The sequence below is a fragment of the Palaemon carinicauda genome, chromosome 21 (assembly GCF_036898095.1).
Source record: "Palaemon carinicauda isolate YSFRI2023 chromosome 21, ASM3689809v2, whole genome shotgun sequence".
NCBI lineage: Eukaryota > Metazoa > Arthropoda > Malacostraca > Decapoda > Palaemonidae > Palaemon > Palaemon carinicauda.
The window spans coordinates 91,739,851-91,765,996 of NC_090745.1; the positions used below are offsets into that span (position 1 = coordinate 91,739,851).

The 26,146-nt window shown below is 33.1% G+C and overlaps 1 protein-coding gene across 12 annotated transcripts in view; it reads right to left on the reverse strand.

Annotated features, from left to right (window-relative positions):
* Nucleotides 1-26,146, reverse strand: part of LOC137615324 (homeotic protein ultrabithorax-like) — a 1,252,187-nt gene that overhangs the window by 746,304 nt on the left and 479,737 nt on the right. For all 12 annotated transcript variants that reach the window (XR_011039220.1, XR_011039219.1, XM_068345106.1 and 9 more), the window contains one exon: nucleotides 9,096-9,143. Coding sequence is in view for 10 of the 12 variants with exons in the window: in XM_068345099.1 (XP_068201200.1) it covers nucleotides 9,096-9,143 (48 nt within the window). In the remaining 2 variants the exon portion in view is untranslated. The remainder of the gene's footprint in view (nucleotides 1-9,095; nucleotides 9,144-26,146) is intronic.

Sequence of the window (26,146 nt, forward strand, 5' to 3'; positions counted from 1 at the left end):
TTAGATATCTCATCCTCATTTTCATAAAACGTATTGCTTATATAAATTTTCCTTGACTAGGAATCAGTTTTTATTGCACATTTATATAATTTGAAATAGAGATGTATTAAACAATAGGCTATTTTCTATTTAGTTCCGTCTCTTCCTTTTCTAATATCTTTTCATATGTGCGAGACCTTTATTTCCATATGATGTATAAAGCTATGCAAAATTACGCCAGTAATTTTATGCTCTAAAATAACTGAATATATGTAAGGATTGGCATTTCTTGGTAATATAATAAGCTAAATTTTTTTCTACATTTATATAAAATAATCTAACTAATCGTGCCATGTATTGGCCTCCGGCATAGACATTTTCCGAATATTCAGCTACAGAGAAAAAACAAAATTCACAGGGCATTATAATTTCATTAATTACAGAATGAGTAGGCCTATTGAAGTGATAACCAAAGTTTTTAGTCATTTAAAAAGGTTAAAATAAAATAGAAATGATGATGATAATGATAATAATAATAACGACCAAAACTAACAACGATAATTATAATATTAATCATAGTGGTCTACAGTATATGCAAACCTGAATGACGTTTATATGAATATTTACTCTGAGGGAAAATTAGTTGATGTATGGTAAAGCTATTTATACCAGCTAATTATTCAAGTGTTTTCTTTTATGGATACAGAGTATATCTTTGGCAGCTTTATTCAGTTTCCAATTTCAATAAATTTACGTTTATCTTAAAGAAAAAGATGTGGTAAAGGACAAAAATTTATACGAAATATCAATAATATGTGACGTTATACTTCATCAGTGTGTATATATATATATATATATATATATGTATAAGAGAGAGAGAGAGAGAGAGAGAGAGAGAGAGAGAGAGAGAGAGAGAGAGAGACCCCAAAAGCCCAGTAATATAATGAAAATTAGTAAATAAAACAAACTTCAGTCATCGAAACTCTGAGTTTAAATAAAATTCAAAACAATATCGAACATCGATAGGACACAAATTATGATGATACCCTGAATGCCTTTATAATTCGCATTACATCTATCAAGGAGATGGGTGGAGTGGTCGAAGAAAGGGAAGTGGTACAATTGGCATTCTCTCTCTCTCTCTCTCTCTCTCTCTCTCTCTCTCTCGCTTCTCCTCCCTCACTCGCTAATTGTTATTCATAGTTCGTCTGTATGGGTAGACGTGTGTGGGTTCCTAATCTGAGAAATGGTTAATCATCTTCAGTAACTAATTAACCATCAAAGGCCGTGTGCACGTTAAAAGATGCTTCTCGTGATAGTAATCTCTCTCTCTCTCTCTCTCTCCTCTCTCTCTCTCTCTCTCTCTCTCTCTCTCAAATGGAAGTTCCTTTCTCTTTAAAATTTATGCTTTCTTAAATTTCACCGTATCATTCAATTAAAAGTAAGTGTTTTATTATTGTATGCTGTACTTGGCAAAAAAATCAAACAAACATGTGACTAATTAGCCATTTTCCAATCATTTTAAAATCATTAACTATACATCATACATCTTAGAGTCGGAATATTTTAACTCTAGATATTAGTGCATAAAAAAGATACTTGCTATTTTTATAGTTGCTATTTAGGAAGAAAATTATTAGTAATATTCTGTTTCATAAGGGTCTACAGTAAGGCGGTCATCCATTTTCTTGATCACTGTAACAAATCTGCAAGCTTAAACCACAATTAATTTCGTCGAATGAAGTTTCTTGTGCCGAAATTTGAACACTGAAAAATTAGTAGTATCGAGAAGTAAATGAGTTACAAAATTTAATATAAAAAAACCATTAATGTTAAGCAATGGTAGGCACACGAAGAACCACCATCACTGAAGAGGAGAAAAATAAACAAAGGTGTGAAGGTTGAAATTACTAGGACGACCTAAGAAAGGTAGACAGGTGGGTAGGCAGGCAGACAGGTAAGAAAAGGAGGGGCACAGCACAGAGGAGGAGACCCCCAAGAGAGGAGAGACAGAAGAAATAAATAACGTAGCGGTGGGGATCAGTTCCGTGGTCACGCTCCATATGTCACTGCATGATGAAAGAGGGAACGCAAGGGGTGGCTCGGGCCCCGTGGTAAATAACGCAATAACCTATTGCTTTATTCACAAGCATTACGTAGGGAAAATTGTTTTCATTTCTTAATATTCTCCTTTTCAAGATTACTTGCTGGGTACCTCTTTGCGGTAATAAAAATTAATTATATTAGGATGTCTTTCATCTTTTAATGAAATATACGACAAAGGCAAGTGAGTTTACATGCACGGAGCCGAGTTACCACGAAACGTAAGAAAAAGTCTGCGCATGAGTGTGTGTGTTTAAAAATAACATTGTATCTGTCCCTTTATCAGTAATTGAAAAACCAACAATTATATCCAATAATGTTATTGACAAAGTTATCGGTAACGTTCTGACATTCATTTCGCATACCGAACGAGATATCACAGCGAAGCTGACTTTCAAAGCATTTAGATTTTATTTCTTGTACAGAACTCAAGTATATTAGTCATTTTTCGATTCCGTAGAATATTTACTTATCAAACATATACTCATTTATCCATTTATTAATTTTATTGAATTATCCTTTCATTTATTTTAATGATCTTCCTAACTCCAAAAAACTATGATTAGTCATGGAAGTAGTATTATTCAAATCCTGCTTGGCCTTAGTGATTCATGAAGGGAATAGGTGAGGTATCATATCTCAAGAGAATTTATATCACCGCAGCATACACTGGAATGCCTAATGCGTACCGTGATTACTGGGTACCTCTAGTTCGATGGTAAGCCTGAGCCCAAGATAATCTATTATCGGATTAGGTCGCAAATCTTCCATTCACTAGGTTTACGAGCTTGCGATTGGCCAAGAGAACCTGTGACCATGTCATTAACGAGGTACCAAATGTACGAGAATAATCGTCGCAACCACAGAAGGAAACCATTTTACCAATTGAACGTGACGAAATGGATCAATGATACACATCAATACCGTAAGGTAGCCATTTTAGCGATGACATTTCGGCCCTCCCCAGCAATTGCACTCACGGAAAGCGTCAATTTTCTAAGAAAAAACGGAGGGGGAAAGAATTTCTCACTATATATGACGCACGATACCCACGCCGTAGAGAGAGAGAGAGAGAGAGAGAGAGAGAGAGAGAGAGAGAGAGACTATCACTAATCTCTTTGGCCAGGGTATTCTATCACCAAAAAGACCATAATTCACAGCTTCCATACCCTTCGCCCAGACATTGCATGATCAGCGGGGTAGTTGAATACCTGATGACTAAGTGACCGAACCTCTTTTTTTTTCTTTTTGCATACACATATTTTATTTCTCTCTCTCTCTCTCTCTCTCTCTCTCTCTCTCTCTCTCTCTCCAGGTACTTGTTTAAAATATTATTGATTTTCAAGGATCGTTCAACTTTTAATGGATGTCAACTACATGGTACTTTAATACAATATTGACTTTATTCACGCCCGTATACTAGTCCTGGGCGACATCAATGGCAGTATCTCCTGACCGAGTTGGATCCATATTAGAGCTATAAAACTACTCCGACAAGGAGCGCTTACGAATGAATTTCCTTACACTTTCAAAGTGATTTTGATCCGAATGATCGCCATTCACTAAAAGCAATGTTACCTTAAAGCCAACGTTATATTAATTACTCTATTCTTTTCTCGTTGTCGAGAGTGTTCAAGGCAAGAAGGACTTCAAGCGTGGATGAGATCCCTCAGGTAATAAGAGCCAAATTTGCTTGACTAAGTTTTCATTTTCCATTTTGCTTCGTTGCGTTCCAATATTTTTTCAAGATTAGCTCAAACCTGATTAATAGGGGTAGTTAAGGACTTCTTGTCTAACGCGAATTTCAAAGTGCTTTAAAATATATATATATATATATATATTTTAAATTTAATGGTACTAGCCGTATACATCATGGAACGAACCGAATAATAAAATGGATGATGCACTAGGACAAATAAATTTATGCGTATAAAAAATAGAAAAAAAAATAACATATTTGCAATAGAAAGCCTTAGCCCTAACACTAGTTTATATAAATCAAAATCATTTAAGAATCAATTTCAGAATGTATATAAAATAATCACGCGTATGTAACTCGTTTTAATTACATGTTCAAGATAAACTATCATTTACCAGTTAATTAATGCATAATTTTAGAAGTTCATTTTAATTCTCAACTCTGACCATTAGCTTATTCTTAGCTTTAGAAATGTACTTATTTTTCTGTGTCCACAAACTCTCAAAGTCTTCTAGTACGGTAATCACAATATACGTGCAAACGTACACAGTTTGCAATAAGGTTACGGATATAGCCTACATCATACCAACTTTATTTACCAGCTGGCCATTCAATCTATCCGTTTCCCTTAGTGAAGAGAGTTGGTAAAAAATAACATTCAGTACAATAGCGGTACGACACTCGGCCATTCATACATAAATGCCGAGGCAGACAAATGGAGAATCGAAAATAGTTACTGGTTGCAAACGGATGGGAGACGAGAACGGTGGCACAAATTGATAGAATGGGAGATAATGGAAAAGGTCATCTAGATGGATATGGCACACTGGACAAGAGACTACGGAACTGGTTATTAAAAAAGAGAATAACGGGAAAGAGATAAACGGAAAAAAGGGATTTGGATTCAATGGTGAAAAATAATAAAGATCATATACAGCAGAGAAAAGGTTAGGCTTATTATAAGGAGGAAACATGTTTGTGATTTGGGCTAAAGAATCCATAAGTGTTCTGGGAAAGTTTCGGACTAATATACGATTCTAGTAAACTGCGAAACTGAAAAATACGGTTATAGGTTTCTAATAACTATTATTTGAAAATCAAATAATAAAGAACAACCCAGCCATTATATAAACTGATATTGACTAACAAGTTCCCTTATAACCAACAAATGTTGGTGACTTTTTAGAAGACGGATAAAAATCATCATCTAAACAATATCACTATAATTATAAGACTCTCAAACACGTAAAATTAGTGAAAAACTGTAAACTATTTTAATACATATGTGTGTGAATCTACTGATTTTCATAGACTATATGTATGCATGTATGTATGTGTAATATATATATATATATATACACACACATATATATATATATATATACATACATATACACACACTATGTATCTATAGATTTTCTATACTAAATATATACATATTTTATATATATATACATATATATATATATATATATACACACACACACACACATATATATATATATATATATACATACATACATATACACACACTATGTATCTATAGATTTTCTATACTGAATATATACATATTTTATATATATATATATATATATATATATAATATATATATATATATACACACACACACACATATATATATATATATATATATAAAAAATTCATATTCTTTATACTAAATAACGCTGTTTGTTTTGGAGAATATGATTTAGAGTAAATATAAACTCTAATATATATTAGCAGCCTATATCAACATCCAATTTATCTAACTCCATCTATGAGAGTACATTTAATTTCGTAAAAGTGAAAAAAAATATAAAAGGAATGGAGAAAAACTCTTGAAGCTATAACAGAATGCCTGCCTTAAAAACGATTCCGCAATATTTCAATACCTTGAAAAGAGAGGAATACCATCAATACAATATAAACTTCGGATCAAAATGGAAGTGACACTGCAAAACCAAACCAGGTTTACAGCACGAAATTTTCAATAACATTTTCTATCTACATGATTACCATTGTAAAACTCTCCACGCTTGGTTTAGTGTTGAAACTTTCCTCCTAGAGAAGGAAAAGTTTGCTGCTAATATTTCACATAGTACAGTAAAACAATGAACTTTACAACCACAATGCCGTGGTTACAGTTTCCCTTTCGTGGAAAAAGAATGAAGATAAAAGAAAAAAAAAACAAATAAATTGCAACAAATCAGATAATTGCAACTGCAATTGTGATATGCATAGAGCATAGAAATAAATAAAATCACAAAATAAATCGGCTCTTGAAATTAATATGGTAAAATTCTCTCCATCATGTTAATTCTTTATATAGACAGATCTATTCATATATAAATTTATCTACCTATCTAACACACAGACACATGAATATATATATATATATATATATATATATACATATATATATATATATATATATATATAATATGAGCTAACCTTTGAGACATTTAGGCTTTTTCATTCCACCATAAAATGATAACATACCTCATATCAGCTATTCCACTATCAAATTCCATGGTTTCGTTTTCTTTCTTTATGACCTACCTAATCCCAAATTAACAAACAGGTTGATGGACTTAAGTTATAAATTTGGAATTGATTCACTGTTTTCTCATGGCATTTAATTTGTATGTAAAAGCGTTAAAATATAAGCAGAAATATAAGGTCTATTTCAAAGATAAAAATAAATTTAATTTGAAAGCTAATCAATTAATTGATTGATAAAGTTTATGAGTTAAATCTTTTATAATTATCATAATTTTAGGTCTAAAATCATGAATGATAATGAAGAGATACGATAATCTTAGGCAGAAAGGAAACGGAAAACCTTTAAGCAGATCTTAGCTTACGTTGTAAATATTAAGAGTAACTAAATCGTTCAAATTATTTTGTTAAAATTGTAATTCATCAACTAGTTTTATTCAATCAAGAGATAGTTTCAGAGATAAAAAAAAGGCTGTATTCGTTAGCATATAAAGCCTTTAAATGTAGCCTACAAGCTAGGATTAACACCGATGAAAAAATAGAATTTGTAGCCTCAACGCTGTTACTGTTTCAACAGCTCTTCACTTTCCTCAATACCATATTCATTTAGTGCATTCTACGCTTTGCTCGTCCCTTTTCCATGCTTTCTGCATGCATTAAGCATTTCAAAAGACTATATTCATTGTTTCGCTTTTAATATTTTTTTTTTACTACATTTTTATCCAATGTTGAATTGCTAAATAATTCATCTCTCGTTGCCACAAGTGCAGTATGATGAAAATTTGTCTCGACAGATTTTACTTTCCTTATTAAATATACAACAAAATTACAACACCTTTATTTAAATTATACCTCATTAGAAGCCCTCCTCTACATCGCTTAATCTATAACTCATCTCTTCTTTCGTTTTGAGGATCTTGTCCTTAATACAAATGCTAATAGAGAGTCTCGACCTCTCATCGTCTCCCTTCTTTGACTTCTATTTCTAATCCGAATGGTCATCAAACATTTCATTTGTAAAACTAGTCTTACTATCATTTCATTTTAACTTTCACAAAAACCTTCACATTGTTTTCTTTATATGCAAGTTCATTTTCTAACTGCTAACCACGAACATTGATAATTAAATTTTCTACTATCTCAACTCTCAGACTTACCATCCTGTTCTCTTTCTAACTTCGATCACCTATTCATAATTGTAAATGGTAAACAGTAAAGAAGCCTTAAGTTTGTGAGACACATCTCCCCCTAACTCATGCAACCTCAACTCTATATATTCTTAGGTCTAGTCGACTTCATGTTCAACCGTTTTCTTATGGCATCCTAATTATTTCTGCCAAATGCTCTCTTCAACTACACATCGTACATCCTTATTCCTAACAGTCTCATACAACAAACATTTGTTTTTACCAAATTAAAACCTTTTCATACTTCTCAAGTATAAATAGCCATGTTATATTCATTTGGTATCTTCCCATTTAAAATGTGATAATTATTCCTCCCACACATTCCTCTGGCATCCTTCATTGAAAAGTACTTTATACACTACTACTCTCGCAAAGATAACGTATCATCTCACATGTAATAACTCCTGGGGCTTTATTTAATCTCTCACCTTTTGACCTCCATTTCAACAGATGCAACTTCTGCTATGTAAGGGTTTACATAAACTCATTCACTAATGTCATTATTCAATTAAGTCTTCAGCTTCACCATTCTACAACTCATTTAAAGTTAATCTTTTAATTTGTCAAAGATTTACATTCTCTTCAAACAACACCAATTTCAACAAAAATATATCCCAACACATTTCTCCAACTCTAATGTTTAGAATCATTATATTCATTCAAATAATTTACAAATTTTTTTTAATCACTACAATTTATAAATACAATCTTTGACATTCATTATAGAATATACCCGAGCAAACGTAACAAAAAAACTTTGAAAACTATATCAATTAAAATTTAATATATGTATATATATATATATATATATATATATTTACACACACACACACACATATATATATATATATATATATTGCGGGTGGAAATGAAACTTTTATGCCACCAGCTCTTAATGATTTCAAATTAGTAGATGAAATTAATGTTATCCTTTCTCTGTTTATCTTAAAACTCAGACGCTAACCCGTATAATCTAAAAACATGCATACGTTTTTCCAGTATTTTTTTTTTTTTTTTTATTAAACTTATCAACTTCTTGACCAAATAAAACACTTGTGCGTTTTCAACCTGCCGCAAAAATGAAAAGGATATGTAGATCTGTATGTTTTCATTCACATATATAGTTGCAGAAAATACCCTTAGAATTCTTTACATATATATATATATATATATATATATATATATAATATATATATATATTATATATATTATATATATATATATATATATATATATATATATAAATAAAGTTTCCTAATGCGTTGTCAGCCCTAACACAAATTCTCGCATAATTCAGTTAGTCAATACATATGAATAAACGCTGACCAATTATTGCTGATCAAAAGAGTAACAATTTATTAGTAGAATATTTTCAAAGGGAACCGACGCTTACTGATCAGGCAGAAATACACAGAATACGATTTAAATTACCACTGAAATAATTCACTTAAGAAATTTGATATCTAAGACCTAATAAATACATAACACTTTGACCTTTGCTTTGAGGAATGAAACAAAAATATTCAAATATCAATTAGTAACACAGGGATAACATCATATTCTAAGGTTTAAGTATGTAACAATACTGTATATAAAAGTAAAATAAGAACAGAAAAAAAGAATCTTACCTGTAGAAGAGCTCGGAAGTTGTCCATCACAGACGACCCAGACATGATCTGAAAAACGCAAAAATTCAATATGAAATAGGATTGTGATTTATAAGAAAACAATTTTTAATTACAATAAATTCAAATCTATGTTTTTTATGAGAAGAAAAATCCTTACACGATCTCTATATAAAAAAGGATGAAGGACTGGCTCATAAAACCTAAATAATATATATATATATATATATATATATAGCATAAATACTGAGAAATGACATTCTGATTATAGACTTAAATGTTGAAAACAACGAACGCTGGGACTATAAACAATATTAAAGACAAAAAGGCAGGTAAGTGAAATGTAAACCATTCTGAAAACAGGAAGTTTATATATATATATATATATATATATATATATAGCGTCAGACAAAACAAATTCCTACGTGTGATAAAATAATCGATTTAAAAGCGTTCGATAAATGGTGCATCATTTTTCAAACTTCAAAAAATTACTATATTTACATCGCTAGCTCACTCAACCTCTCCTCAACAGCTACACTCAAATACTCATCTTCATCAAGTCAAGCAGCAACCAAATAATGATCATAACCACCGGTACGAGAAGAAAATAGGGCCACATCTTTGTTAATGTTATGAGGAAAAGAAAAAAAAATTCTAGTAAAAGCCTCCTGTACATCAAACCTGACGATCTCTGTAATAACCTCAGGCCGCTTCTTGTGCGAAAAGGTTACGCTAATCTTCAAACTTGAAAGTAAACGCCCCATCAATGAACTTCTTCAGTCAACTTCAGAAATAACAGTAAACATTAAACAATATCAAAGGCCTTTGAAAGAACAACGGAGTGGCTATCCAGGTGGGTCAGGGTTAGAATTCTACGCGTTATGCACGTCATACTTCAAAATTCCATGGCACAAATGGAAACATAATGATGACATCTAAGATGGCTGGAAACCTGCGATATTGCAGCCAGTTTGCCTTCAGTCGCTTAGTTGGCTGTTATTAGCGGACTTCACCCGATTATGGCGATACCATTTAAACAATAATCATTAATTAATGAAGCAAGACGCTAAATACAGAAACTTCCGGTTCAAGTGTAAAATAACTGGAAATGCTCTGCACCTGATATGCAAGGCTTGGAAGTGAATTTGAATAAAAACGCAACATCCAATTCGTGAGTACCATGATGAAAATAAAATATATCTCAAAAAGATACCTCTGGAGGAACAACTATTACAAATACCTTTTAAGAAACCAAGTAGTGTTTGAATAAAAAATATCAACGAAAATAAGTTAAAAATGTTGGACACAAAATTATATAAGGAATTTACACTACCAAATGCGAAAGACGCGCATTCTCGTTGATTACCATTTAAGTAATGAAATCAATAGACATACCAGCCTCGGAGATTGAACGATTTATTAGCATAAGATTTTTTGAGTGGCAATACGAATGGTTGTCGGCATCAACAGTCTGGGAGAGAGAGAGAGAGAGAGAGAGAGAGAGAGAGAGAGAGAGAGAGAGGGGGGGGGAACTATATCATTTAATAAAGAAAAAGTAAATAACGTGTTGCATATCCAAGTAATCATGGTTTTATGCACAAAGTATAAACCCCGCTTATACTTGCTGTCTCCATCCTGGCACCAGACCCAATCATCACAGACCACTGTGCAAGTATGGAGAAGGAAGCTTCAGACGATACACAACGTCCCTAGGGTCAGGACTTGACGTCTCAACAGATGGTACATCGTGCGGATTAGGATAAACGAGTGCAGTAAGAGAATACTAAAGGGAAAAACAGAATGATCAGGCCCTTGAGAGAAGAAAGAACCCTTTCCTTGGCACATATAAAAGGAAACAAAAAATCCCATTGTTTGTAATTACAAAATTAAAGCTCCATTAAAATCAGGATAGAGTTATTTCCATAAGGGAAGACACCAAAATGATCAACAATACTGAAAGAATCACCAAATATGTGAATATCTCATCCCCGGAATTTCCCAAAATTTGATGCTGGTGAACCAGTCATAAAAACGTTATTTTCTGTTTCAAGTTGCCTATCTGAACAAAGACTATTGCAAAGAAAAAACGCTCTGCCAATTTCTCATTTATCCATCATGAGACTATTTTTCCTACCCTCAATAACAAAAAATCTAAGCTTGACATGAAGAGAAACGGGATGGGTTGCATTTTCATTATGAAATCAAGTAAATTTTGTTTAATGACACCATAATGCGAGTTAAAATAAGACTTAGTTTAATTATACGCTTTTTAGAAAACGCCGAGAACTTTGAAAAGTGTCATTTAGCCCATTTAGATTCTAATGCTTAAAACCGGAGAAATCGTATTCAAAATTGAAGGTTATTTTATTTTGTGCAGATTAGTCCCTGTTACACTCATAAACTTGAATGGACATAATCAAGGCGTTATCCAATGCAAGAGAAATTGTACTCGGTGCCATGGTTGGGCGACTGGCCATTCATAACTAAGCTTTTTTTTTCCCTGAATGCGCATATCATATTACTTAGGTACACGAAGCAAGTTTATTCGATTTGAGTTCCAACTTTGTCATCCATGACCCAAGGATTTTCCTTGGCCGTAACTCAAACAAGCAATAGCAAATGGCAAGCCAATTTTTCCACGCCACTTTATGTCTGGTCGTAATCGAGATTCCACCTCCTAGGGCGAGAAGCGAAAAACGAAACCTTAGACCCCAAACAGGATATAGGCATTCTTCATATTTCTTTTGGTGTTAAGCTTTGCCGATTATATATTAAATATGTCACTATCAAACTTATGCACAAACCTAAGATCTTACTTACTATAGCCTAAATGCTAACATCCACATTTAATATAGAATGTAAAGATCTAATACAGGACTATAATTTCCCAGCAGTATCTCCAATACTTATCTGTATTATACATGGATCATTTTAAAAGCCAAAAAAAAACTTTTTAAATATATGAATAACAAGTTTCAAACAATTGGAAATCTATGTGAATATAGAAACATGGATGATACTATATTGTTATAATATAGGACTTTCACAAGCAGTTTGACTACGTTGACTGCTCGTAAATTTTAAGATCTTAGACCCTCACATACTAAATCTGATGTTTACTCAGCATGCTGATAAAGAGGAGGAATGTCTTCGACAAGTGGTGGACACGACATAAAGCCCCTGTGAAGCTAATAAAAGGAGCCAATAAACAGCACATCAAGCAGTGAAAGCAGACGAAACATGAGTTATAACAGAAATGACTTCCCTACGAGGAAAGGGTATATGAATTGCAACATTTTTGTGAAGACAGCCGGTGAATCTTTATAAAAATAGTAAAGATAACAAGCAGAGATTAAATCTATCTCATATTTGAACTTGGATAAAAGTGGAAACGTAAAATAGATACATAGGATTATATAAAAGGCCTAAATTAAAGAGGCTTGTCGAGAAGATACTTGTAAACTATTTTTGACTATGTCACATGATGGGGAGACTAAAAAAATAAGAAACGTTGAAAAGTTAAAAGGGATTAGATTATCTGCTCTATCAAACAAGTACTGGCGTTTGGAACCCTATACATAAACGCCCGAATGAGGTTCGATTCCCGCTCAAACTCGTTAGTTTCTTTGATCGCTGCAACCTTATCATCCTTGAGAGCTAAGGTTGGGGTTTTGGGTGAGGCTAAAGGTCTATTTATTGAGTCATCAGCAGTCATTGCCTGTCCCTTTTCGGTCCTTGTTTGAGTGGAGAGGGGCTTGGGCGCTGATCATATGAATATGGTCAGTCTCTAGGGCTTTGTCCTACTTTATATAACAATGTCACTGTCCCTTGCCTCTGCCATTCGTGAGCGGCCTTTAAACCTTTAAAAGCATTTCGGTTATATTTTCATATCAACGTCAGAGCGCGAGAGATAAAAAAATGGGCTCTATATTAGCGTGTGACATTAAAAAACAGGTGATGGTTAAAACCAATAGAAAAAATACAGACTATACTTCGGAGGGGAAGTGATACTAAGTTTCCTAGGAAGGAAAAAATCTTGGAATGGGCCAGGAAGGTATAAGAAAGGTCACAGTAAAGACTTCGCTGAAATTCGTCAAACAAAGAGTAACTAAATACATTGTAAGTTTCACCACAATCAGAGAAATAATACAATGCTCAAATATTTTATAACCTTTAGGTGACATTTTGACCTCCAAATAAGTGCAAGTTTCATAAAATGTTGAACTTTAAATTTAATAACAATCGTGCAAAATATGTCAAGGTTAAAGAATATTTTGTGAAAATGTTTACCACCCGAGGATCAATTAACTATCAAGTTTCAAAATCAGAAAAAAATATTTGAAAATTAGCCGTGACCTTAAAAACTACCTATTAAGTTTTCAAAATCAGAAACAAACTAGATATGAAAATTAACTGCGATCCTGAAAACAACTTCAAGTTTCAAAATGCCTAAATCAATACTTACTGGGCGTAGATCCAAAATACCTAAAATAATACCTTCAGTGTCGAAATAAATAAATCTTATCAGTTCCCTTAAAATAAAAACAATAAAAGATTTTATAATACTGATATCTAACGTCATCTAAACAGAAATGGATTACTGAAATCTTTTTAGAAAAGGTTTATGAACAAATTGAAAAACAAATAAAGAAACTAAAAGCATGGAAGAATTATTGATGCGACAGTCGCCAAGCATTTGTCTGGGGGCAGAATAATAATGAGTATGAAACTCTCTCCACATCAAATAATGATTTCAAGTTAAATCGAAACAAGGAAATTTATATGAAAATGTTTTATTTCCGACGAAGGCCATAACTTTCCATAAGTGTAGTATCTGAAAGTTACGAGCCTTACTATAATTTTGATTTTCAGCAAGATCTTAAGAATATCATTATTTCAAATCTTTTGATTTCAACTTCGTCTATCCTCAAGGTATTTCGACAAAATGTGTATGTACCTAAAATGAAATAATAAAAAAGAAAGTTTTAAAACTAAAAAAATATCATTGCAAATACAATTTTTTTACATCTAGACTAGTAAAAAAAAAAATATCCCCCGTAGTTCACCATTTTTTTGGAAAAAGAATCCTTTCGTAATTAATATTCATATCTCTTCATAATTCTAATTCTTGTTTATTCTTTTCTTCATCCATTACTGCCTTAAAAACTGATTAATAAATATATTTACTTTACGAGTTAAAAGTAAATGATAACTAAAATAAAAATTCAGCTCCAAATATACATAACATAGAAGTTGAATATATAGTTTATACTAGTCAAATTCTAGGAAACGGACCTCAGGTCAGCCACTAAATATGTCAGTACCTTCTATCAAAAAATGAAACAATTCGATATTTCTAATATAAATAACTTTATTACCATATTAATTAACTTTAAGTATCGCATATACGTATATCTTACCCTTGAGTATTATTATCATTATTACTAGCCAAGCTACAATCCTAGTAGGAAAATTAGAAGGCTATAAGCCCAAGAGCTCCAACAAAGAAAAACAGCCAGTGAGGAAAGGAAATAAATAAAGTACTTGAGAAGTAATGAATAGCTGATCTAAAATACTCAAAGACCAATAACAACGTTATAATAGATCTGTTATATACTGTATATACCATGAAAAGATTTATGTCGGCCTGTTGAACATAAAAACATTCGCTACAAGTTTGAATTTTTCAAGGTCCACGGATTCAACTCTCTAATTAGGAAGACCATTCCACAATATGGTCATAGCTGGAATCAAACTTCTAGAATACTGTGTAATATCGATCCTTAGGATGGAGATGGCATGACTGTTAGAATTAACTGCATACCTAGTATTAATTGCAGGACGATCATGCCTGGGAAGATCTGAATCCAAACGATGGTGACAGTCATGAAAAATCTTATGTAATATGCATGAAGACCAGAGCCTAATGTCCAGATCAGTTTTGTCCAACAAATGATGATAAGATTCAGCAGTTAAAAACCAGAGAGGAGAACAATCCTCAGAACAAGACAATGAGAGAATTAAAACAGGATAGAATGATCACCGAAAATCTTGAATGACTATCTCCATAAGCAAATTTTGTATGCAACAGAAGAAGAACCAGACCAAATGGGTTTCTCAAAGGAGAATTTTCTATCAAGAATCCCACCAAAAATTTTAAGAGTTTTGTTAGGTTCAACTTTACGCCCTCTAATTTGCATCATGCTCTTATTTTAACTAGATTTTTATTAAGCGATTCAGCAACGCCAGATCTACATTCCGGAGATGAAATTGATGTAAAGTGAGCAGCATCATCTGCATATCTAACGAACTTGTTTTCCCAGCCAAACCACCTAGCATGAAGTATGAAGAGTAAAGGCCCAAGAATGCTACCATGAGGAATATCAGATATCATATTCCTATATTCACTATGGTGCCCATCAGTAACAATTCTTTGTAATCTATTACTCAAAATTCAATAATGATGCTAATAAAAGACTAGCCTATTATTATTATTGTTGTTGTTATTTGCTAGCTACAAAACCTAGTTGGAAAAGCAGGATGCTATAAGCCCAGGGGCCCAACAGGGAAAATAGCTCAGTGAGGAAAGGAAACAAGGAAAAATTAAATATTCTAAGAACAGTGACAACATTAAAATAAATATCTCCTATATAAACTATAAACACTTTAACAAAATAAGAGGGAGAGAAATACGATAGAATAGTGTGCCCGAGTGTACCCTCAAGCAAATGAACTCTAAACCAAGACAGAGGAAGACCATGGTACAGAGGCTATGGCACTACCCAAGACTAGAGAACAATGGTATGATTTTGGAGTGTCCTTCTCCTAGAAGAGCTTCTTACCATAGCTAAAGAGTCTTCTACCCTTACAAAGATGAAAGTGGCCACTGAACAATGTTGTCAGTGTTGTCAGGTGTTTGAGGACAGAGGAGAATATGTAAAGAGTATGCCAGACTATTCAGTGTATGTGTAGGCAAAAGGAAAATGAACCGTAACCAAGAGAAGGATCCAATGCAGTACTGTCTAGCCAGTCAAAAGACGCTATAACTCTCTAGTGGTTTGAGTTTGAAAACCAGGCCATCATGATTTACAAGTCAAAGGCAGCACTAAACACACGCTACTAAGGGATTTGAATTTCATCAGGAGGTCCATATTTACAATACATAACAGACTTCAATCCAAATTAGCTATGAGCTGCCACCCTTTAAGAAAAACAGAAAACCAGTCAAAATGAACCATCTATAGAAATCCCATTGAGGGACAAACTATCCTTCTCAAGTATTCTTTCATCTTTCTTTTGCCAATTGAGAATATGGAAAAGCTGTTCTCTATAATTCCTTTTTTTTTACTTGAATTTTTAAAATTTAAGAAGCAAACTATTTTCATTGTCATGCAATACAAAGACACCGAATGAATAATATTTATTTAATGGAAACTGCAATATAAGAATACTACAAATAGTTATTAATCTAAATCCTCTGCACATCCTCAGAGATGATAACTAACATAAATCAGAAATAAAATCATAACAGCCGAATTAAATACGAATCTATTACATTAAACCCAATGTTAAGAAATGTGTGCCCAATATAAATGTCCAATACCGTAACAGATAACATAAAGTTTTGTTAAATGAAATCCGAGAGCCTTCAAGTAAATATCAAATAAGAAAATCTCTTTAAAAACATTCACAAAAAAGAAAAAAAAAAAGAGAGAAAGCGATGACGAAAGGGGGTACGAGCTGGTTTACACAAGGTCTTGAGGGGGAAATGGATGAAAAAAGAAAGTTGTTTGAGAGGGGGTTGGTTCAGGGGTGTGGTTTCGGGTAAGAGGAGGGGGTCTAAGGAGGCTTTCGTTCTTTTTAATCCCCTGATGGGTTGCAGCAATACACATCGCTCAAAATTAATCGGTTTATCCTACGATGTACTAGCAGGCATACTCTCTCAACAGAGAGAGAGAGAGAGAGAGAGAGAGAGAGAGAGAGAGAGAGAGAGAGAGAGAGAGAGAGAGAGAGAGAGAGAGAGAGAGATTAAATTGGACGCTTTTCAGATCTGGTAATGGAGGTTGATGAAATAGATCTTTTGACATTATTTTAATCATTTATAAAATATTTTGTTTCAATTAAAGCTGTTTTAAGATTAACTATTCACATTTTATTTACTATTGCAATTCCAAACAAACACAATATGAGCAGTACACTGAGGCATCCAAACAACAAATCTAATATACAAGGGCATTTCTACATAAAGTATGCCTATATATACATATACGAAGGCACACACGAACGCGCGAGCGCACGCACACGCACACACACACACACACACATATATATATATATATATATATATATATATATATATATATATATATACACACATATACACATATATATATAAATATATATATATATATATATATATATATATATATATATATATATATATATATGTATATATACACACATATACCGTATATATAAACAATATATACATATTCTTGATTGCTATGGGGTAACATGCCGAGTCAACAATGCGAAAGTCCATAGTTCACGGCCAACTCCCAAAATGGTGTGGGCCTGGCAAATGAAGACTTACTGGCACTAGGAAGGCACTATACTTATAGTCATACTCCGACAAAGATGGAAAATTTATAAATGTATAGTGCATGTGTGTATATATATGGCTATATACGTGAACACTAATGATGAACAATCATCAATTACGTACTCAATATGGATTGCATTCATGAATTTGGGCTAGAAGGCCCAGTCCTGGGACCTGAAAGGACGTTCGTCATCAATATACCACAGGGGAAAATCGCACAATTGCGGCATAAATGAAAGGAAAGCATGGCTAGTACAAAGGAAAAATAAAAGTAGTATGGAGGTGTAGGTGAAGGCTAAAAAGTGATTGCATCTAGAAGCCAAAAGGAAGCTTCAAAGACCAATTAGGTACTCGGAGTGTGCAACCCACCTACATTGCTCAGGCTATTACAGCAGAGTACCAAGACATTGATGAGTGCAAGTGGATAAAGAATAGTAGTCCACATATTTCAAACAAAATTTTTTTCTACCAACTTACAAGAACACCGCATGAATGCTAACATTTCTCGCATTGGGATTTGTGGAGAGAATTTCGCACAGTGAAGGGAGAGCAAAGAAAATAATGAAAGGCCAAGGAATACATAAGGAGGAACTGCACGATGTTTGGGGAAGGGGTTCCCCTGTGCCAAGAACTATTTTGAAAGCGCGAAAGCTATGAGTGTTGGAAGACCCCCATGGCACTTGCACGCTCAATTGTTAATTCCATCTGATCCTACACGGTGCAGACCTCGCACGGATTCCATATAAACAACATTAGGGTCAATAATGGGATAATTTCCCCAGGGTTCGGGGCCTGGAAGCGACCTCTGAAACAGCCCCATTGCTTCTGCTTACTCTCGCTCTAACAGCTCAAGCTCACTTGTCTTCATTTGTGTACGGCCTGGCTGCCACATACACACATAGAAAAAAAATAACTTTGCCTTCTCTCTCTCTCTCTCTCTCTCTCTCTCTCTCTCTCTCTCTCTCTCTCTCTCTCTCTCTCTCTCTCTCTCTCTCTCTCTCTCTCTCTCTCAAATTTCGTATTTTTACGTTCTCATTCCAAAAACGAAGCAACCCAGATCCTTTTTTTTTTTTCCATTTCAGCTGCACCAGCTGTTTTCGTTGTTTTTTTCCTTTTTTATGAAAGGTAAATTGTTAATGGCTTGTAGGGAGGGTTGTAGGATTTATCATAGCCAACATTTCCAGTGGACAATAAACATAGAAAAAAGCAATTCATGTTCTGGTTTTTCATTTTGTTTTGTTCGACCTGAGTTTCAAAATTAATTTCCTGACATACGTATGTTTCCCATATACATATCTAGCTGAAGTATAAAACAAGAAAAAAAAAAATCCCAAAACAAAAAAATCCACGATAAAACAAAAACAATTGAAGTTCGAGTACAAATTAAACTTATTTGAAATGAATGCAAGACAATATAATAATAATAATAATAATAATAATAATAATAATAATAATAATAATAATAATAATAATAATAACAATGTCAAAACATTATTTTGCATACAATATTCTAATAATCTTTCAAATTTATATCACAGTTACGTTTCTGGAAAATTGTATACAACATTCAGATTCTGTAATTTACAAAACTTTACTATGAAATACTTATCTAAAGTTAAAAAAAAATGCCATCTATTCCCACAAAAGTGACAGAAACTTCATCTTTTCTAGAATTCGGAAATAAACATGGACATTAATTGTACAAATTAAAGATAATTTCACCAAATTATTGATATCAAATTTATATTTGTTTACAATCGGGCTATTAAAGAGAAACTAGCTTATATAAAACACACAACCAAATATATACATACATGTATATACATACAATATACACACACATATATATACATATATATATATATATATATATATATATATATATATATATATATATATATATATATATATATATATATAACCACTCTATGTATCTCTCCAGCTACTTACGTATACACACATACGTATATTTAAGTATATTATGAATAAATATACATCTATCTATCGTGATATATACATATATAAAACTACACCCCAAACACAATCTATAAAACTAAATACATTAGCAGTAACTTACACGCCATATGAATTTGATACACAATAAATGAAGTTAATTTGACCAGAATTTGAACCTATGCCTTTTCAGGTTTGGAGAATAGTAGCATGTTGACAGTAAACTGGTCAGCTCAGCCATCGTGAGACAATAGGTCATTTCGACGCTGTTCCACACTCTAAAATTGATTCAAGTTCTGTACTTGGATTACAGATCCACCGTATTGACCATGAGATCCCTACACGGAGTTTGTAACATGTTGGTATATTTTCTCTAATGGTTTGTCAATAACTACGCCTGATACTTTCAAACAATATACAATAAGTAGCACAGTAATTGGAAGTCACTAAAAACAATAGCATGTGCAGTAAGCGCTCTTATTGTAGCAAAGATTTAAAAATATGCGTTTTTGAGATAGTAGGCTACTTTATATATATATATATATATATATATATATATATATATATATATATATATATATATATATATATATATATATATATATATATAGTATATATATATATGGTTCGATATATACATATCATATATATATATATTTTATATCTATATATATATATATATATATATATATATATATATATATATATATATACATACAGATTATATATATATATATATATATATATATATATATATATATATATATATATATATATATATATATATATATATATATATATATATATGGGAAAACAAGCAGTTATTGGCCTCAGAATCACCAGAACGAGTGATAACTGCGATCTAGGAGCACTTGATAAATGCCAACTAGCTTCCTGGAGCTTTGCACAGGGTAGTTGTCCATATAGATACATCAGTCCAGGAGTTCCTCTGGGGCCTCTTCTTTACCGTAATGGTTATGGGAGGGACTGCAAAGCGAGACCAGCTTTCAGGTTTTAATTTACGACACTGCTATCGCCATTTCCTAACAGGCCACGTCTTTTTTTAGCTTTAAATAATATTCTGTTGATCTTGACCGAAAGAATATTTATCAGTTTATTTTCACCTTTCTAAAGATAGAGTCCAGTCAATTATTAACCACAATAAATAGTTTTCGAATTTCAAATGCTATAGGAGGTAGGTTGGCCAGGGCACCAGCCATCCGTTGAGATACTACCGCTAGAGAGTCAAGGGGTCCTTTGACTCGCCAGACAGTATTACACTGGATCATTATCTGGTTACGGCTCAATTTAACTTTGCCTACACATACACTGAATACTTTGGCATATTCTTACATATTCTCCTCTGTTCTCATAGACCTGACAACATTGATATTACCTAACAGTTCTTCAGCTCAACGGGGTTAACTACTGCACTGTTATTGTTCGGCGGCTACTTACCTCTTTATAAGGGTAGAACACCGTAGAAGACTCTTCAGCTATGGTAAGCAGCTCTTTTAGTAGAAGGACACTCCAAAATCAAACCATTATTCTTTAGTACTGGGCAGTGTCATACCCTCTGTACCATGGTCTTCCATTATCTTTGGGGTAGAGTTCTCTTGCCTGAGTCTACACTCGGACACACTATTCTATCTTATTGCTTTTCCTTTTCTTTTTTGAAGTTTTAATACTTTATACATTATGAAAAATTAATTTCAATGTTGCTACTGTTTTTAAAATATTTTATTCTAATTGTTAATTATTTCTCTTGTAGTTTGTTTATTTGTTTATTTCTATTTTTCATTGGCCTATTTTTTTCTTTTGGAGCCCTTGGGGTTATAGCATCTTGCTTTTCCAACTAGGGTAAAAGGATTAAACGTGTGTGTGTGTGTGTGTGTGTGTGTGTGTGTGTGTGTGTGAGTGAAGGTTTTTTCCTTCATGATTTCTATGAAAAATATCAAAACAAGTCTGCCATCCCTATTGGCCATAACTTCTTACGTTGTATATTTATAGTAGCCTCGAATGGAGCTTCAAACTGCCTAGGAAGCAACGCAGAAACTAATACAACGAAAAAATTTATAACAAACTCTTCTTTGAAAATAAACGAACAAGATAATAATCTTTACAATAATAAGAATAATAAAGCCTTATAACATTGAAGGAATAGTGGCGTTGGATATAACCAGTTAGATTATTTCTCTTCTTTTTTATTCAGATATGTTTTTATTTCAACTGGAAGCTTAATGAATCACTCGAATTTGTTCACACTTGATTTTTTCCATTAGCACTTTTATTTCCTTTTTTCTTTGGTGAAGACAGTTGATTTCCTAGCTCCTAAATTTTCGAATATGTTTTAGCTAGAAAAGGAAGAAGAGTTCTATTTCCACCAGTTGGGGAACTAGTAATATTACTTCACTAGGTAATTATGGTTGTTGTAGTTCTGGCCCTCACAATTATTGTATAATTTCTATAAGTTTTGTTCGAAAAATGTCGAAATGCATATGCTGAAAGGTATGAGTAATCAGTTGTTCCCGAATGTGCAGTTTGGCTTGGGCAAGGACCTTTGTATTCGTATTCTTTTCTTACAATTGCCAGTGTTGCAAAGCACTCTCTCGATTCTTGTCATGAAGTTCGTAAACCTGATCTTGACGTTAGTGCTGTTTTTGACAGGGTTAATCATAAGGCATTTATCTTCAAATTTGGGAGTTAGTGGTTTATTGCTTAATATGATAATTGAACACTAAAGAAATAGGTTATAAGCAGTAGTTGTTGATGAACACCACAGTGACTACAGGAATGTAATTAATGTTCCTTTATTTTTTTCATATTATATACACTTGTCGTTTGGCCTTGGCAATAATCTTGTTGCTTATGCAGATGACGCTATTCTCGTTGCACCGATCCCATCTGAGTGTTCACTTGCGGTGGCTGTGACGTTTAATGTAGAATCAGCAAAAATCAGTGCATGGTTCAAATTACGAGAAATGGCGTTCATCTCTATAAAATAATTGATGGGAGAAGACGTTAAACCCTAACTAAACTGATGATTGTTAATAAGTCTAGGGCAGGGATGAGGAACCTGCAGCCTTAAGGCCGTATATGGCCTACTCAACAATCAAGTGCGGCCTTCTATGGCCTTTGATATGTGTACAGTATGTGTAGTATATTTCTGCTTTAACACTGAATATTGTATGTTTGAAATCATTCTACTGTATGTACACACATACAAATATGTACACACAGACAATAGGAAAGTTGTGTTCAGTGATGTACCTCCCAGAGAATGGAAGCAATTTTTCCTTGAATTCAATGAATCCTAACTTAATACAACTAGCAGTTTTTCCTTGCCAGCTGCAACAGCTGTTGTAGCTGACAAGGAAAAACTGCTAGTTGCAGTGAGTGAGTGATTTAACCTGTGATGGATGAGAGTTCCTGTTTTGTCCATCTCCTCACTGTGATCTATGTTAGTTTTAGATAAGTTAACAAGCTCCAGATTTTGGGCATAAAAATATTTAATTTGTGCTTTCAATGATGAGTTTGGATTGTATGAAAAACAGCTTCCCTTAGGTAACCTTAACGCAAGGACAAGAGGAATAGACATTTTAACAACTTCAATAAGCAATGTCACAAAGTACTAAATTTTACTTCCTTATTATAATAAGTTATACACTGATGGTGTTCCAGCTACGTTGGCTAAAAACTAGGGATTTATTGAACATCTTAATAAAGCAAATAATTGATTTTTTTTTTCAATGAAAACAGCCAAGTGTGTTTGAACAGATACAATTTTTTACTGGGATGTTGCATGTTTATGAGAAGTGATTGTTTAAAAAGTACCTACTTGCCAATATAAAATATTTGAAAAGGTTATATTTATAAGCTATCTTTCCAAAAAATTAATATTATTTTATTTATCCCTTCAATACAAAGAACCTACTTGTTTAACTAATGTAATTTGAAAATGACATGCTTTCGATATTATTCATTTACTTGCGGTAGTTTGAAAACTACCCAAACTTGAATGAAATATTTCAAAATTTAGTTTTCAAAATAATTCATTTACTGATTACTTGTATAAAAAGCACTTAATTCAAATATTTTAAATTGTAATGCTTTAAATTTTTATAAACCTGTCACTCTTTCTTTAGATTACCAATAAATTACTTGGAGGATAAAATAACCAACAAAATTCTATGCGGCCTTAAGGAGCACTGAGGAATTGCAAGATGACCTTCATCCAAAATAGGGTTCCCCACCCCTGGTCTAGGGCATACGATCCTCCCTACCCAAATGTTTTCACTGAAATATTTCTTTAACTACATGCACCTCTTTTGATGGTAAATTGATTTTTTAAAAACATATTCATTCCCTCTTCCTCTTGTGCAAAAACTGGCCGCTTTCACTAATGAAGTTCTTGAACATGTATCATTATGCTTTTTTGTCTATGGTTGCAGCCTTGAAGGTAATACTGGTAATGATAACACTAAGGGCACTATTTCACAGTGCTTAATCCTTTTGATTTTACTTAGTATTCGCCTATCACACCTGATGTCTAACATAGTAGAGTTTCTGGACCTTTATTGCTTCAAGTTTACGAACAATATTTTTGTTGTCAATCAAATTATGACATAACCAGATGATGTGATATTTTCATTAGCTACTTATTCTTGAATTTTACACGGAATGACATACTTAGATCCAACACTAAGCCATACTTTTAAAATCTCATACATAAATTCTTCCTTGCAGTGAAATAATGTAACTGCTAACCTCAATACCAAAGAATAACGGACAGTCTGTGATGTATTTAGTGAAGTGTGAAGGTGAAATCCCCCCCCCCCTTAAAATAAATAACTTAATTATTTAGTTTTCTTTTTCTTTTACAAATCTTATTTAAAAAAAGATTTTTCCAATTTTGTAGACCTTCTCTTAGTTTATTAGATATATCTAAAAATTACAAAATTTAGATATGTCTAAATGTAAAGAGTGAAACTTAAGTGAAGAAAAGTTATAAACAAATCGATAAAAAAATCTAAAACATTAAAATAAAAGTTTCGTAGAGCTATAAATAAAACTGCCACTATGTATGTCAGAGTGTTCTTGGTTCAGATGTACGTTCATTAAATCACGGTCGCAAGCAAGGCATCTGGTGATCACGAAGATAGTATATGGGCTCACCGTATTCTGGTTTCCTCCTAAAGAGTATAAGTGTTCTCTTTATAACTTGCGAATTTATAATCACCTCGCATTTTACTAGGTAAAAAAAATTTTACTGAAACTACCTCCTGTCACCATTCTTGACCTTTATCCATGCAGTTCATATTCAACACTTTCTTTTAGCCAATAGATGTCAATAAAGCATCAGTATATTAATTACTTTCATCAGATCGCATAAGTTGCATGTGAAGTGAACTATCTCATTTATTCTTTCCCTTGAACGAATTTATTTGTATAGCCGAATTAGAAATTCGGAATTCATCTTCCCCACATTGAATTGGTGTAAATCGGTTATCCTTGGACTGTACAGTATATAGTATGCTTCTCTGCCAAGCTTAGTAACTCGCTTCCGACTTAGGATTTTCTTAACTTTTATAATCTTTCATTACTGAAAAGGTTAGCTCCCAACTAATTTTCATTCACTTTCTTTTCCTTGTTCTCTTTCGCACGGGGGCAAAAGGAAACCTATTAATTACCCATCGCATTAGCTTCAATTCACTCACGAATACATAATTATAGTCTATACATACACACTCATAAGGAGAGAGAGAGAGAGAGAGAGAGAGAGAGAGAGAGAGAGAGAGAGAGAGAGAGAGAGAGAGAGAGAGAGAGAGAGAGAGAATGTGCGTGTAAATGCACGAACACCCTATACGTGAACTATTGGATAAATATGAAGCATTCTTAGGGAGAAATTGAATTGGAAATAATCTTTCTCAACAAAAAGTACCTATTCAACTTTCACACTTATTTTCATAAATTATAAACAGACAAACTTTAAACTATAACTTTAGTGCAACAGCCTTCCATCCATTTACAAACAAACAAATTCACCAACGAGAAAATGAAACAACCATAAGAACTAGTGAAGCGCCAAAACAATTACAAAGCAAGCAACGGTTGTAGCTGACTTCTTACTTGAGCCTTTGCAACCAATTATGAGACGCAAAGATGAGAAAAGATTTGAGGAGAGGGTAAGTGAGACGAGTACACCAGTAAAAGAATGCCGAGGAACAGAGGTGACGAGGGGAGCAAAGGCTGAAGAAGAAATAGAAGAGGGAGAGGGGAAATTACACGTGGTGTTGTGAATCTGTTCCATCTGGAGATATTTACACAAGCCTCGGAGGTTTAACAAAGTCAGCAAAGATACGGCTCTGAAATCCGATTACAAAGTGAAAAGGTTTACAGAATTTTGTCAACTCCCGCTCCGAAAGCCAAATGCAAACTTGAATAAACCATTCTAAAAATACTGTTATGTGAACTCAAGGAAAAAGAAATCTCAAGG